This window comes from Ursus americanus, chromosome 4, assembly GCF_024610735.1.
Source record: "Ursus americanus isolate L20-20 chromosome 4, mUrsAme1.1.p, whole genome shotgun sequence".
NCBI classification, from domain to species: Eukaryota; Metazoa; Chordata; class Mammalia; order Carnivora; family Ursidae; genus Ursus; species Ursus americanus.
Window position 1 is genome coordinate 81,547,509 of NC_142130.1, and position 15,953 is coordinate 81,563,461.

At 42.7% G+C, this 15,953-nt stretch overlaps 1 protein-coding gene across 3 annotated transcripts in view; it reads left to right on the top strand.

The window, feature by feature from the left end:
* The window catches only part of JAM2 (junctional adhesion molecule 2), an 81,557-nt gene that overhangs the window by 16,493 nt on the left and 49,111 nt on the right, over nt 1–15,953 (top strand). The window contains exon 1 of one of the 3 annotated variants that reach the window (XM_087861745.1): nt 10,507–11,113. The exons of 1 other annotated variant lie outside the window; for it this stretch is intronic. In XM_087861745.1, coding sequence (XP_087717871.1) covers nt 11,047–11,113 — 67 coding nt within the window. In that variant the 5' untranslated portion in view covers nt 10,507–11,046. Of the gene's footprint in view, nt 1–10,506; nt 11,114–15,953 lie in introns of those variants that run through there. One more of the 3 variants, XM_045785461.2, reaches the window with a different exon arrangement.

A 15,953-nucleotide genomic window follows, 5' to 3' on the forward strand; every position in this document is an offset into this window, starting at 1 on the left:
CATCCTGCTTGTTAAACAGCATCCATCCCCATGGGGCATTTTCAAAGCCTCCAGTGTTCCCCACTATTGTGTTCACTGGCTCTAAGCCAGCAGACAAGCATTTGAACTTCTGTGCCTGGGATGATGCCTAGCACTTCAGGGAATCAACAGCCCAGCTTTCTTTATAATATTACACTTCCAGGAAAAAAAATATTTTTGAAGTGTTCTAATTCCTAAGAGTATTTACATCTAAAAGGCACAAGGCAAGTCTTAAAAATTCAGTGAGATGACAGGGTTTGAAAGGATATCATGTGAGAAAATATGCCCTCTCTTGACTTTTCCAAAAAAAAAAAGTAAGTCATGGCTTGTGCCGTGGACAGAATGTTGTCACTTAGAGTATTATCAGTGGTGAAACTAAATGTTAATTTGAACCACTTTTCATCAGAGCCCAAAAGAACATTCTGGAAAGACTAAAACTATCCACCTGGCCTAAAGGAGACAGATCCAAGAACACAGCGGAATTCCTAAATCTTTTCAAGTGGAAAAGTTTCATTCCGTTCCTTGTCCATCCCATCCAGTTTGTGCCAGAGTAAGGTAGATCAAGTTCATTTGTGTTTTCAAACACCTTCCCAAAGATCTTAAAGATGAAAGAACACAGTTGAGATGGTGGTAAGAAAAGTTCTTTTAAGTATAGGATTCCATCAGCATTAAGAATTTGGTGATGCAAAACATTAAAATTTATACAGATATATTAAATAAAAATATGTTTCGAATATAAACAACAAATAATAAACAGACCATTTTGCTACATGCACTTCTATTTATCTGCCTTATGTTGGAGTACATACTAAATTCCTTATTTCAAAAGAGTGCCTTGAGGATTAGGCCCCAAAGAAAAAGGGCTACTATCTTTTTCTTTCTGTAATTCAAGAAAAAATAACCAAAATGCAAAGCATACTTTTTAAGTCTTGTGTTCCTTTGTTGGCACAATGGCGTAAATACTCTCTCGGCAAATAGGCAGGTAAGAGACTCTACTACTAAAAACTCAATATTGCTATTGCCAATTTGGCCATGAATCAAAAGCTTGCCGTTTTTTTACCCACCAACTACCTTGAGGAAATAATTAGACAAGAGCACAAATGTATAAAAATGTGCATCACAATTTATGATGTTAAAAAAACCAAAACAACCTCAAAGTAAATGAAATAGGAATCTGTTAAATAATTATTATATTCCAACAGTAAATGCTAAGGCCCATAAGGACCCATGCTGGAGCAGACTGACTGACTTGGAAAGAGGTTACAAGAGTGTAGGGAACATGGCAGTGTCAGACCTGGAACCACGTCTTGTTCGGCCATTGGCCAACTGGGTGTCCTGGGGCCATCTTTTGGACCTCACTCCTTACCCTCACTTCCTCCAGTACAATCAACGGAGATAGTGGAAATACGGTGCTTAGCAATGAGATTAGTGTATAGAGATATTGAAGCTTAAAAGTACTATTGACTTTACAAAGATGTTGTTACATGCTATGGACTGAATATTTGTGTCCCCTGTAAATTCATATGTTGAAACCGTAATTCCAATGTGACGGTATTTTGGAGGTGGGGCCTTTGAGAGGGGATTGGGTCATAAGGGTAGAACCCTCCTGAATGGGATTAGTGCCCTCAGAAAAAAAGACCAGAGAAGCAGCCAGCTCTCATTCTGCCATGTGAGGATACGATGACAAGGTGGCTGTCTGCAACCCAGAGGAGGACCCTTGCTAAAACCTGATCATGCTAGCACCCTGATCGTAGACTTCTGGCCTCCAGACTGTGAGAAATAGACTTCTGTTGTCTAAAGCCACCTAGTATCTGGTACTTTGTTACAGCAGCCTAAAGAGACCAAGTTATTAGGTTAAAAAAAAAAACTTATAGTCCAATCACATTCTCATCAAAGATACAGGGATCTGTTTATTCATCTAGTAGCCAAATATTTATTGAGCATTTAATAACTGACACTTCGTTAGGAAAAGAAGCTATAATAATAAATGAAAATGTGCCTTCTTGGGGTCCAGTCTATTACTGGTGACCAAGTGTGACCACTTGAGTTTAAAATCCCAGCTGTGATGCCAGAGAGGAAGGGGGTAAAGAGAGCTTGCAATAGTAGGATTTGAGCCAATCAGGAAGGGCAGGGAAGTTTCCTAAGGAAATTGCAGTTTAGCAGAGACAGAAGGATGAATAGGACTTGACCAGAGGAGACGGAGGTGTATGGGAGGCGGTGCACATAAATGGTTAAGCACACTAAGTCTGGAGTGAGTCAGGATTCCAAAACTCCTCTCTCACCCCTAGGCTGTTGTGATTCTGATCTGTGGCTCATTCTCTCTGTCCCAATGACCTCACCTGTAAAACGGACATAATAGCTTTCTTTATTTAACATGATTGTCGTGAGAGTTAAAATAGACAAATAGAACAGAGCTTAGCATAGTGCCTACTACTTGGAAAATATTTAATGAATACTAGATAACACCAAAAGGAGGGCGAAAAGAATGAAGATCAAGGCAAGGTATGCAAAAGCCCCATGGGAGCACCATGACAAAAAGGGAAGGAAGCCATGTTGGTCAATCTGCTTTTATTCTGAAAGCTCCTGGAAGCCCTTGAAGGATTTAAGCAGTGGGCATTCCATGGTCTCCATCATTCTCCCTCTCACCGTTGGTGCTACAACCCCACCTGCCAACTCTTTCTCCAGCACTTATTTCAAGGCCTTCACACATGATGTTTCCTTGTCATAGACTGTTCTTTCCATCTGTCTTCTCCTATCTCCTTCAGAGGAGTGTCACTCCCTCAGAGAAGCCTTCCCTGACCTCCCAACCAGGCAAAGCCTTATTAACAGCCTCCCAGTGTGCAAGCTTGCTTTGCCTGATTGAAGTCTACCCCCTCTACCTACAACTCCAGAGACGAGACACTGTCAATGTTCTTCATTGTGACCCCAAAGATTAGCACAGTGGTTGACCTCTAATGTGATTTCATGTTAGGTAATGGAAGACAAAAGGTTGAAAGAGAAGGAGGAAGGTTAAAAAAAAAAATGGAGAAAAAACGAGGTAGGGTGAGGAAGTGATGAAATCAACTCAATTTCAGACTTAATTTTAAAATTTTAAAATCAACTTAAATTGTTTTTGAGTGGCCCATCTATATATAGATGTTCTAAAAACGGGGAAAAGTGATCTGGAGTTTGAGAGATCTAAGCTAGAGACATGTCCACTAAGGAGTCATGGGAGAAAACCCAAGCAAGGGAACGGGGACTAGCAGGGCCTTTGGAGACAGATGGTTTGGGATCACTACCTGCGTGAACATGGGCAGGGTGCTAAATTCCTAGGTCTCCTTTAAGAACCAGAGAAGGATAGTACCCTATCACAGCCAGCCATACGTCCAACAGCATGCCTCTCATATGTCTAGGCTGCCTCATACCCAGCCGGTCACGAGAGTACCCTGAATATTAATCATATAGAAATGAGACTCTCCTATTGGCTTGTACTGGAGTTTCTCAAGTACGGACTGATATCTGTCAGTTATAGGTAGGGCTGTTAAAATGTGCATCATTTTACCTTTCCCCAGCTCCCTCACTGGGTTGTACAGAGATCCAAAGAGAAAATGCATATGAAAGGACTTTAAAATCTCAAAAGAGGTCAAACAAATGAAGATGTCATTATGACAGAGATCAAGTGACAATATTCATGATGACTTTTTCTTCATCCTAGAGGAAGAGAGAAATGCATTCCATTGGAGTCCATCTTTTCAGATACGTTAGCAGTTAACATAGGTGTTGGAAGTCCGACAAACCTGGGTTTAAATCTGGCTCAGTGATTTCCTAGTTGCACAGTCCTGAGTCAGGGACTTAATTTTAAGTCTTTCTTCTCATGTGTAAGATAATAATAACAGCACCGCTTCACAAAGTTGTTTATTAGATAACACCTATGAAGTGCTTTACACAGTGCTAGGCATAAGTGGTGCTTAAAAATGTTAAGAATCAATACATTATTATTATCTTCAGGAATGTTCTGGAGAGAAGTGACCAAATGGAAGAATCACCAAATCTTGCCCACTTTCGGTATCTTCTCATCTTGGCTCTACTGCTCCAGATCCAAGATGTTGAGTTAGATGGCAGAGCTCCCTGTAACTCAATGGAGAGTTCTTACCTTCCCCACTCACTAATTAAGGACATATATGAAGTGTACTAGTCCCAGGCAAAGGGTTCCTGGGGGGAAATCAGGTAATAACTTGGGTCAAGTTATACACAGAAAGGCAAACCTGTTTCCAGACAATGCAGAGGGATCCATGCAGTTTTGGCGACTGCATCAAAAAAGATCATGAGTTTCATTCCAGGCCTGGCTATCTCTTGTCTTGCCATGTGATCTTGAGTAAGTCATTTCACCCTTTGGGTACCATTATCAATCATCTTTTCTTCTTTTTTTTTTAAGTTTTTTTATTTATTTGATGGGGCACCTGGGTGGCTCAGTCTTTAAGCGTCTGCCTTCGGCTCAGGGCGTGATCCTGGCGTTATGGGATGGAGCCCCACATCAGGCTCTTCCGCTGGGAGCCTGCTTCTTCCTCTTCCACTCCCCCTGCTTGTGTTCCCTCTCTCGCTGGCTGTCTCTCTCTCAGTCAAATAAAAAATAAATAAATAAATAAATAAATAAATCTTTAAAAAATATATTTTTTATTTGAGAGAGAGAACAAGGGGGGGGGAGTAGAGGGGGTGGGGGATGCAGACTGCCTGCTGAGTGGGGAGCTTGATATGGGGCTTGATCCCAGGACCCTGAGATCATGACCTGAACCAAAGTCAGATGCTTAATCCACTGAGCCACCCAGGCGCCTTCATTATCTATCATCTTTAACTGTGACATGAGAAAGGAGAGAAATGGAGGGAGGAATGGAGTTGTGAATTATCTCTAAGTTCCCCCCAAGTTTTAGTTGTCATGATTCCATGCTTATAGACTAATTGGTGCCTGTCCATTCTTCGCCGACCCTAGCAAATGTTTGTTAGATGCACCTCCTCTCCAAAGGGAATTTCATGTACAAAAAAATCATTTTCATGTTCTCTAATTCCTCATGAAATTGCTAATTATCACTCCATAAAGAAGCCAACCATTGAGTTGGTAATAAATATGCTTTTAAAAAAGAAATAATTTACTGATGGCTGATGAACTTCACTTAATTGGCATGTAGAGCCACCTTAGTGATGTTAAGTCATTTGAGACCAAAGAATGTGAAAGAAAGATATTCCTGCTTGTAGTAATTAGAACCGGGGTCCAGGGAGGGTTTGTTTGTTTTTCTTGGAAGAAAGTTTTGTTATAATATACCTGAAGAAAGACGTCACTTTGGGAGAGTAATGAAGGCTACATGCTGGAGACACTGTGGGTTTCTCTGAATAGGTTTATTTGGCTGGAAAGGGATGTGGTTTGAGCATGAGCCATGAGTGTGCTTGCGGGCATATCAGAATGAAATGTTGAAATGAGGATTATTCCAGAAAATGATCGGAGGAGATAATAATGAGGGATAAGTAATGAGGATTCCATTAGTTAAAGACTTTAAATTCTATCCATAGTTTAAAATTTATAGGAAAGACACTTGGGAATTTGTGTGGTTCTGGAAAGACTTTTTTTTTTCTTTTTTCTAAATTGCAGAGTGTAGGCACACTTTCCAGCACCTTCTCCACACCCATGAAGAAAAATAACCCAACCAACACAGAAATACCAGATCTGAGGTGTTGTGAGAAGTCCCTCAATTTAAACCCAGCCCTTCTCTCCATTGCCTGTTTTAGGAAATGTGACTAGACACCTTCCTCAACATTACCTTGAATTCAGAATTAAAGTGGATGGAAAGAATAAAAAATGATACGATGTCCTAAAGCACCAAGTCCCCATTTATGTTGACCTGACAAAATTGTTTATAGTGTCAGAGTGATTATGACACTTGGGGAGAGGGGAAGCCGAATATGACCACAGAGAGTAAAAACAAGTTTGAGGGACTCCTTGTATTTCCTCTCCATTCCTTCCGACAGGCTGCACCACGCTCCCTGGGGAAGGGATTCTCACAAGCAGAATGATAATGAAACCAACGTCCCACCACTTTTCGCTCTTCGACGAAGCAGTATTAACTATTGCCATTCCTTTCATTACCCAGCCGCTGATGTTTGTAAGCATTTCATTGTTTTTTTACCGTATGGACTAGTTTTATACCTACTAAGTATAGAACATAAGTCTCTAAGTTTGTTCTACAAGCTTTTTGGAGGCTTGGTTTCTCTATTGTCCAAGTGGTCAATGCCTTCATAACTGCTAACTGCGGGAGAAATTCCCAATTCCCTTTTTGGCATGTGACGCTGTAAACACCTCCACCTTTGCTCCTAGTTCTCTCCCAGTTTCTCTCCCACTTTCTGACGCTCTTTTCTGTGATCTTTCCCCGAGGTCTTCTTTTGTTTTAATTTCGTTGCTAGATTTTGCATTTTTTAGAGCAGTTTTAGGCTCACAGCAAAATGAAGCGAAGGTTACAGAGACTTCCCATATACCCTCACGCATTATCAACACCCTCCTACCACAACGGTATGTTTGTTAAATTCATAAACCTACATGGACACATCCAGAATCACCCAGAGTCCACAGTTTACGTTCGGGGCTCACTCCTGCATATCCTATGGATTTGGACAAATATATATTGACATGTAGTCACCACTGTAGTATTAGACAGAGTTATTTCACTACCCTAAAAAGATCCTCTGTATTCCACCTAGTCATCCCTCTGTCTCCCCCAGTCCCTGGAAACCACTGATCTTTTTGCTGCCTCCACAGTTTTGACTTTTCCAGAATGTCATATAGCCCGAATCACACAGCATGTAGCCATTTCAGATAATGGCTTCTTTCACTTAGTAATATGCATTTAAGGTTCCTCCAAGTCTTTTCATTGATTCATTTCTTTTTAGCTCTGAATATTATCCCATTGTCTGCATGGGCCACAGCTGGTTTATCCATTCGCCTACTGAAGAACATCTCGATTGGTTCCAAGTTTTGACAATTATGAATAAGGCTGTTCCAAACATCCATGAGCAGGTTTTTGTGTGGACATAAATCCTCAATTCCTCTGGATAAATACCAAGAAGCACGATTGCTGGAGTGTAGAGTGTGATGTTGTGGTATAAAAAGAAATATATATTTGGTCTTCATCCCTAGTTCCTTGTACAGAGCTCCTAAAATCCTTGTAATTTCCTCAGTGATGGGGTGATAGGAGTATCTTTTGTTATAATATTTGATCTTAGTCCCTGTTTCCTAACACAAAAGCTTCCAAGACACTTAGGATCTCCAGAATGATGAATGTCTTTTGAATGCTAATGAAATGTCTAGTGGCTGGGGGCCTCTAGACAGCTTCAGATTGGGGGCTGGTCACTAGAAAGACCAAGGCATGACTAGAGGGTTAGAACTTTCAGCCCCACCCCACACCTCCAGAGAGAGGAGAGGGACTGGAGATTGAGGTAATCACCAATGGCCAATGATTTCCTCAATCGTACCTGCCTAATGAAACCTCCATAAAAACCTCTAAACTACAGGGATCAGAGATCTTTCAGGATGGTGAATGTATCCATATGCCAAGACAATGGCTTACCCCAACTCCATGGGGCAAAAGCTCTTGTGCTCAGGATCCTTCCAGACCTTGCCCTATTGATGTAGTTTTGGAATATAGGTGAGGTTCAGTGGGGTGGAGTCCAGAGCTGATGACCAAGAAAGAATTCTTGAGATGTCTTTGGTGCAAAACGGTGATTTATTAAAGCACGGGTACCGGACCCATGGGCAGAAAGAGCTGCTGCCCTGGGTTGTGAGGGGTGGCTGATTATATACTATGGGGTTGGGGAGGTAAGGAAAAAGGGAGGTTGAGAAAGCGCTTTCGTATATTAAAGAAGACTCACAGGATAAGGGAGGCCTTGCCCTTGTCAAGTTAAAGTTGTTTTTCCCTCTAGCAAGGCATTAGCATTAAGATGGTTGGGAGCTTCCTGGAAGAATGTCACACAGGTCCCACCCAAGAGTGGGGGGTGGGGAGAAGTTGCAGGGTGTCAGTTTATGCTTTGTCTTCAGCCAGCGTTCTGCTCCCTCATCACTATGTATCTCTTCATCTTGCTGTTCAGCAAGATTCTTCTTTATAAACAGGTAATAGTGAATCAGTACATTTCCCTGAATTCTGTGAGCCATTCTAGCAAATCAGTCAACTCACTCCAAACCTGCTGAAACTATGTATGCTCCCTATGTTTCTTATTCAGTTAATGTGCTTTTTATAACCACCACATACATCCACCCAGGCTAAAAATCTCAGTTACCTTCTCCCCTCTCCCCTTCCTCACATCTATACCTAATCAAAGACCTAATCCTGACACCCAGGTTTACGAGAAATACCATTAGAATCTACCTGCTTCTTTACTTACCCCATTTACTTCATGCCCCATCACTTTCTCAGAATATTGCAATAGTTTTCAGACTTGTCTAACATTCTAATTCTCCTATCCCTAATCCAGTCTATATTTCCATATAAGTCATCATTCTAAGGCAGCAATGTCTTGTAGAACTTTCTGGAATGATGGAAATGCTCTATATCTGCACTGATCAATAGGGTAGCCATTACCTCCTATGTTGCTATTGAGAACAACAAATATGGTTAGTGTGACTGAAGAACTGAATTTTAGATTCAATTGAATTCAAACCTACATAGCCTCATGGATCTAGAGGCTACCATATCAACCACAACAGTTCAAAAACATGGTTTTTTTTTTTCATATCTTACCCTAGTGCTTCCAAAAGGTCTTTAACTATAGGACAAGGTCTAGAGTTTGTAGTATGGCACTGAATGACCATAATCCAATCCCCTTTCCAGTTCTTGCCATCTCCTCTGCACCAATCCCACATATAAGCTGGCGCTGTAGAACATCGCTGTACTTAAACGAGCCATAATTTTTAGATTTTCCAGCTTTTGATCCTGCTCTTTCCTCTACCTAGAATGCCCTTTGCTTATTTTATTCCTTTCAAAATCTATGACTTTCCATGCCTAATAAAGCCATGCACACACCCTCCAACAGAGGAACATCCCCTTATCCTTGACCTTGAACAAGCCAGTAGCATCTCTCAGCCCAGTTTTCTCATCTGCAAAGTGGGAGTGATAATATTTTCTGCCTTCCAGAGTTGTTGGGGGATTAGATTAGAGCTATCCAGACTCCACCACTGAGAAAGCACTCCATAGAACTGCTGTTACTTTTTTCTGTTCTCCCACAACACTTATCATGTGATATTAGAGGTCTTTCCCCTGGGACTCTCGCTCTCTCAAGACTATGAGCTCATGAGCAGCAAAGACTCAATCTTGTTCATCACAGTACACCAGCATCCAGCATAATGTGGCTATTTGGCAAATGCTTTAACTGGCTGACAAATATTGGAATGAAGCAATTATTCACATAGGATGTCACAAAATAGTAATAAAAAAAGTATGCCTTTTTTTGTGTGTATCTTTAGGGAGGAGCACAAGAGATATACAGTGGCAAAGAATGAGAAAAGAGAACTCTATCAACTTCTCTCGTAAAGCATTACATTTTTCTCGTTGCTGCCCAGAAAAACTGGCAGAAGCCTGTTGTTAAATCTGTGTCCCCTCTCCTTGCTTGACGGAGTATAGCTCTAACGTTTTGGCCGTTTTGACAATCTGGGTCCTCTGCCCCTCCCTGCCTTGGGCATCAGGCTTCCATCATTATCACCAAGGAAACAGCAGGGATGTCTCATTCCTCACAGCTCTGCATATTTCAACTCTGGTCGCCTTTGTCCAGCGAGCTAAATTCTTCATGTGCACCCCACTAAATCAACTGTCTTCTATTCAGTACTTTATCCATTATTCTACCTTAAAAAGAGAGAGAGAGAGAGAGAGAGAGAGAAACTGATGTATAACAATTTCTTCTCTTGGGAATGGTCTTTTTCCAGACCTGTCACTATTTTTGAATGCACCAGACATTTTTGGTCCTTGGGAGCAAATACAAGAATTGTCTGTTTAGCCCTTGGAGTGCGGGCAGTGTAAGTGCGGGTCAATTTTAAAGAAGGCAACAGAGCATTCATAATGGGTTTCCCTTTTAAAAGCAGAGTAGACCAAAAATAAACCTGACAAAGGGCAGCTGTAGAGTTTTAACATGTGGAAAACTCCACAGGCAGCAGTTATGTAACTGGAAAGAAACATGATAAATATTTCACACCGTTAGATGAACTTCCAACTCTGACACGTGAAAAGCAAAGAACACAAAACACACCTCAACTCCCCAAAGAGCAAAAAGCTTACACTGAGAAAGGGCCAAGGCTATTGCTAAAATCGGAGCCCTGCCTACTAGCAAGAGTCTTGAATGCTTTTTTTCCCCCCCTCTGGCGTCCAAGGCGGAGCCCGCGAACCCCATCTCCCCCGAGCGCCTCCCCCGCAGCTTCGCCCGTTGGCCAGAAATTTTCCAAAAATCTCCACCCCTGGGATGAAAACCCAAAAAGTTTTGGGCCAAGGAGAAGGAAGACAGGAGTTGGAGCGAGGCAGGCGGAGTTGCCCTCCATCCCGCCTCCCCCCAACCCCCGCGGCCCGCGCCTCCCGCCCCCGGGCTCCTCGCCCCGGGGACAGCTGGCAGTCCCGCGCCGGACCAGACACAAAGCCGATCAATCCCGGCGGCGCGGGGGCGGGGGGACGCCCGCCAGGGCTTCCCTTCCGCTCCTCGCCTCCTCCTGCCCCCTCATTAGGACCCAGCCCACACCTCGTCCGGCATCCGCGGCCCTCCCCCTCCCACCCCTCACCCCACAAAAGGAACAGCCCAAACCCCCCTAGCCCCCGGACAGACCAGACCTGCCCCTAGGCTGTCGGTTGAGAAGCGCCCCCGGCAGGGGGAAACTGACATCCATCAGGGTCCGCCCACAGCTCCCCTTCTCTCCCCGGAGCCAGTCTCTTCTCTCTCCCGCCCCAGAAGTTCAGGGGCCCCTGACCGGCCTCCCGCGCTCCGGCCGCCGGGACCCTCGGCCTCCAAGGAGCAGCCAGCTCGGACCCCGGGAAGATGGCGAGGAGGAGCCGCCACCGCCTCCTTCTGCTGCTGCTGCGCTACCTGGTGGTCGCGCTGGGCTGTAAGTTGCTGGGGTACCCCCACCCTCCCAACCAAGCGTGCTGGTACCGGCCCCCCAGACCTCCAGCCCCTGGACGCGGCGCTCGCGGACGGCCGTCTCTGGGGCTCTGGGCTGCGGGTGTGCCGCGGGGCGTCTGACTTGACACTCAGCGAGCGGGAATCGGGGTGCAGGCAGGCGCGGGGATCTTTGGTTTAGTGTAAATAGCATCTGATTTTGTCAATTCTGGGTGGAGAAAATTCAAAGTCCACACCAGCCGATTCTCACCTTCTTCCAAAGTTGGGGTAAGTTTTCAAAGACGCAGGGACGCGAGCAGAATGCAGAACTCACTAACTACTTAGAAGATGCTAGGATCTCAAGATGGCATCACAGGGAGGCAGGCGCCGGCCACACGCGAAGTACCGGAGAAGGGGGTAGCGTCAGAGTTGTCTTGGTTTCTGAGCTTCCAATTGTACCGGTAAAATGCAGTGCACTTGTGGGGCAGGGGGATGAGGGGAATTCGTGGCTGCTGAGCCAGAATTACTTTTATCCTCTCCACCTGCGCATCTATATTCAGTTAGGGAAGTCTGGTCTGGGAACTCTGGCCAGCTGCTGTGTCCTCAGGGGACGTCCGACCGAATGATTGTTAGAAAGAGGCAGAAGCTGAATGAACGAGGAGCGGGGGGACGTCCCAAAGCCCGTTTCACGGGGTGGTTCTAAACAGGATTTTCACGGATTCTGGGCTCACGAGATTTAAAATCCTGGGAACGTTGCCTATTATTTTGTTTTCTTCGCGTTTACTTTTTAGGAAAATGGAGGAAATCGAAATAGATCGTAAGCGCTTTTTTCTGTTGTTTTTCTTGTTTTTCGTTATCCCCTTTTTTCTCTTTCTCTCTTTCTTTCTTTCTTTCTTTCTTTCTTTCTTTTTTTTAATCGAATGGGTTATTATTGTTGCTTTTCAAGTTCTGGTAATATTTAAAATAACCCGCCGAATGAGTGTCTAATACCATAATACAATGAATTTTTCTCACGTTCTTATTGCCGAAGTGAGTATCGCCGAACTCAACGTGATGTGAGCTTTGTTCCTTCGTGGGGGAGAAAGGTGCAAGTTGTCTCAGCAAAGGGGCATGTGCTGACCTATATTATAGAAAATCAAACCAAGACGGCAAGTCTTCACAATAAAACCATTATGCAATTTTGAAACTGGAATCATGTTGGACACACACAAAAAAAACGCAGTAATGGTAAAGGGCAACAAAGAGACGGGCTGGAGGAATTGTCACAAAACTGCGGGGAAAGTTATGTATTTTGTTGATGATCCTAAATTTCAAATTAAAAAAAGACTGATTTTAGAATTGCTACTAATTAAAAACAGAGAAAATGGTTTTACTCTTCTATTCTTATTCAGCGATCAAAATAGAAACAATACACCCTAAGTTTTAAAGTGTAGCCAAGAAATAACCAAGCGGCAAACACAGGGTTAGATGAATGAGCAGAATAACCTCTTCTTCAGACTTTGGGTAAATCTAACCATTGGCTCTTCTAACCCCGACTCCTATGGGGGAATAATGTGGGAGTATGTGTGGATCTTTTCTAGTTTGTTCCCAGGGTGCCAAAAGGTCTGGCATTGCAAGAATGTTTTCTTTTCTTTGTGTGTGTGTGTGTGTGTGTGTGTGTGTGTTTAAATAAACTTAGTTATAACAGTAGATGTAAAGAAATATTGTGAAGATAGTATGGAGAGTTCCCATATATACCACATCTACTTTCTCCTTTTAACATTTTATGTTAGTATGATACATGTCATAATTAATGAAATGGTTTTGGTACATTATTATTAACTAAAGTCCACACTTTATTCAAATTTCCTTCATTTTTACCTAATGTCCCTTTTTATTTCATGATCTCACTCAGGATACTCTATTACATTTAGCAGTCCTGTCTCCTTAGGCTCCTCTTAGCTGTGACAGTTCCTCAGACTTCCCTTGTTTTTTTATTACTTTGACAAGTTTGAGGAGTACTGGTGAAGTATTTTGGAGAATGTCCTTTAACTGGTGTGTTTCTGATGTTTTCTCATGACTTCTATATCAGTATGGGCTTATGAATATTTATTTTATACTTTGGATTATAGTCCAACATGATTTTATTTATTTTAGTCTTAAAATCTAAAATTCTTCTAGCTTTTGCCATTGGGAGTTCTTCTAGTAGTTTCTGTATCCTCTGACATACCTCCATCATTATATATATATGCATTTTTGTTTGTTTTTAGCGCTTCCTTACTTTCTGGAAACACAAAGTCTTCAGGCTGATCTTGTATATTTCCTGCTCCAGTCATCGGCCATTTCTCCAAGGAGCCCTGGTTCCTTTTATTGGAGAATTGGTATTAGAAACAAAGATGTGAGTCTACCGCCATACCACCTTGAACACACTTGATTTCATCTGATCTCAAAAGCTAAGCAGGGTCGGACCTGGTTAATACCTGGGTGGGAGAAACCAAGATGTAGGCACTGGGTATGCTCATTGCTATCAGAGTGTTGTTGAAAAACAAGAATGTTTTTCAGGGCTAAGTTTCACTCCACAGTCCTATTTGTGATTTATCCACTCAGGTTTCATGTCCAGATCCAAAAACAGTATATTAAAGGCTATGTATAGGGGCGCCTGGGTGGCTCAGCCGTTAAGTGTCTGTCTTTGGCTCAGGTCATGATCCCAGGGTTCTGGGATTGAGCCCCGCATTGGGCTCCCTGCTCGGTGGGAAGCCTGCTTCACCTCTCACACTCCCCTTGCTTGTGTTTCCTCTCTTGCTGTCTCTTTCTGTCAAATAAATAATTAAAATCTTAAAAAAAATAAAGGCTATGTATATATCAGACCCTATTCTAAGGACTTTCTGAATATTCTCTCTTTTTAAGTTCTCAGCAAATGCATGATACAGAAAATATCCAAGTTACAGATAATGACCCCCATGGTTCAAGAAAGCTCATTCATGTAGGCTGGAAAGAAATGGAATGGGGATTTGAAGATCTGAGAATTTGTTCCATAGGTAATTGGACTTTTCTCCTTTTTCTATCTGAGCACGTAAATCCTTCCACTGTCTCCATTCAAAAAGCACTTTGTGAATTTCTTATTCTCTAATTATATACTCATCTTCTTAATATCCATCCCCAGTATAACTGTACTATCCTTTTGTCCTGATCCTAATTTATATAATATGCTTATTCCATTCTTTCCTTTTATTTTTATTTGTCTGTATCCTTATTTTTTCTTAGTAGTCTGGAAGACTTTTGTTGTTGCTGCTGCTACTGTTATTTGGACTATGAGTTCACTGTACCTGTTGATATATGGACATTTACTTGTGTGTTTAGTGAAACTATACTTTTCTTTACCATGGAAATGGCAACTCCGTGAAGGAAGGCATTCCTTCATGTTTGCTCACCACTGTATGTACAGCGCTAAGCAAAGTGCCTGGTTAATAGTAGGGGTAAATAGATACTTGTTGATCAGCTAGGAAGGGCATGAGGTGGAGTGGGGTGGAAGAAATGGATGAATGGAATTAATGATCTCAATATAAATCATGAAGCCCTAACGAATGCTAAGTAGGTGAGGTGTCAGATTTCTCTGAGGAGATATTTAAGCCAAGCAGTTGAATGTGAATGAGAGCAGTATGCTGTTCTTGACCCTACATGGCTAGTAGCAGTTGGTTCTCAACTCTGGACTGGAACCCGAGCCAGGCTACTTGGCCTGAGTCTGTAATCTCTCATCAACTGATAAGGACTGTGAAGCAGGGAGAGGTCTGGATCTTCTGCAAAATCACAAAGTTCTGCCCCGGTGGTGAAACTGACCCAAAAGAGCACTCCAGGGAACGAGTGCCAGGAAAATTCTGCCCTCTGTAAACATTGTTAAGAACAAAGCATCATCATCAATTTGCGGAGGAGGACCGATTCCATCCTGGCACGGTCCTAATTATCTGATGAACAGAAAGGTCAGATTGGGCTTGCTGGTAGACCTGATAACGGTTTTAAAGCTGAGACAGAAATGACGTTTAAAAGGAAGAAGTCTAAAACAAAAAGTCAGCATAGAGAGAACAGCAAATTCCCTAAGGTTGATAATATAATACTCACTATCCTGCCACCAGAGCAGTTTAATGAGAGGAGCCTATGTGCATTTACATACGTTTTCTCTCCCCATGGTCTCTATTGCATTGGTTTCCTTTGCTGGGCCTTGTTGTTAGAGAAGATGTTTGGACCTACGGAAGCTGTGTTCATTGAAGTTGGACCAGAAGAAATCTGTAAAGGCCATTACTTAAAATAACCTTTTTATCCCACAGCACTGCTGAGTCAGTAATTCAGTATACCTGTATTGCCAGATTGATGCTTTGAGGAAGATGAAGGTGAATATAGAAAAGGGGAATCAGAATGTAGGTCAAGTGCTTTCTTTGGCAAAAGCAGAGAAAGAAAACTTAAAACTGGGTACTGTTTTCTTGGGAGGTGTTACTGTTAACATGACCAGAACTCAGAAAAACAACCCAACTGTGTTAGCTTTCTATTGCTACAGAAACAAATTACCACAAATTTAATATAACACAGACTTATTATCTTAAAGTTCTAGGGGCCAGAAATCTGAAATAGGTCTCGCTGGGCTAAAATCAAAGTATGGGAAAGGCAGCTATCTTCTCGAGGTTCTAGGGACGAATCAGCATCTAAGCTGTTTTTCCAGCTTCTAGAGGCCACTGGCTCATGGCCCCATTCCTCCACCTTCACAGCCACCTGTGCTCGGCTCCCATAAATCTGGTTCTCTCTCATCTACCTCCCTCTTCCACTTGTAAGGACCTTTAAACTTACATCGGACCCACCTGGGTAATCCAGGTTAATCT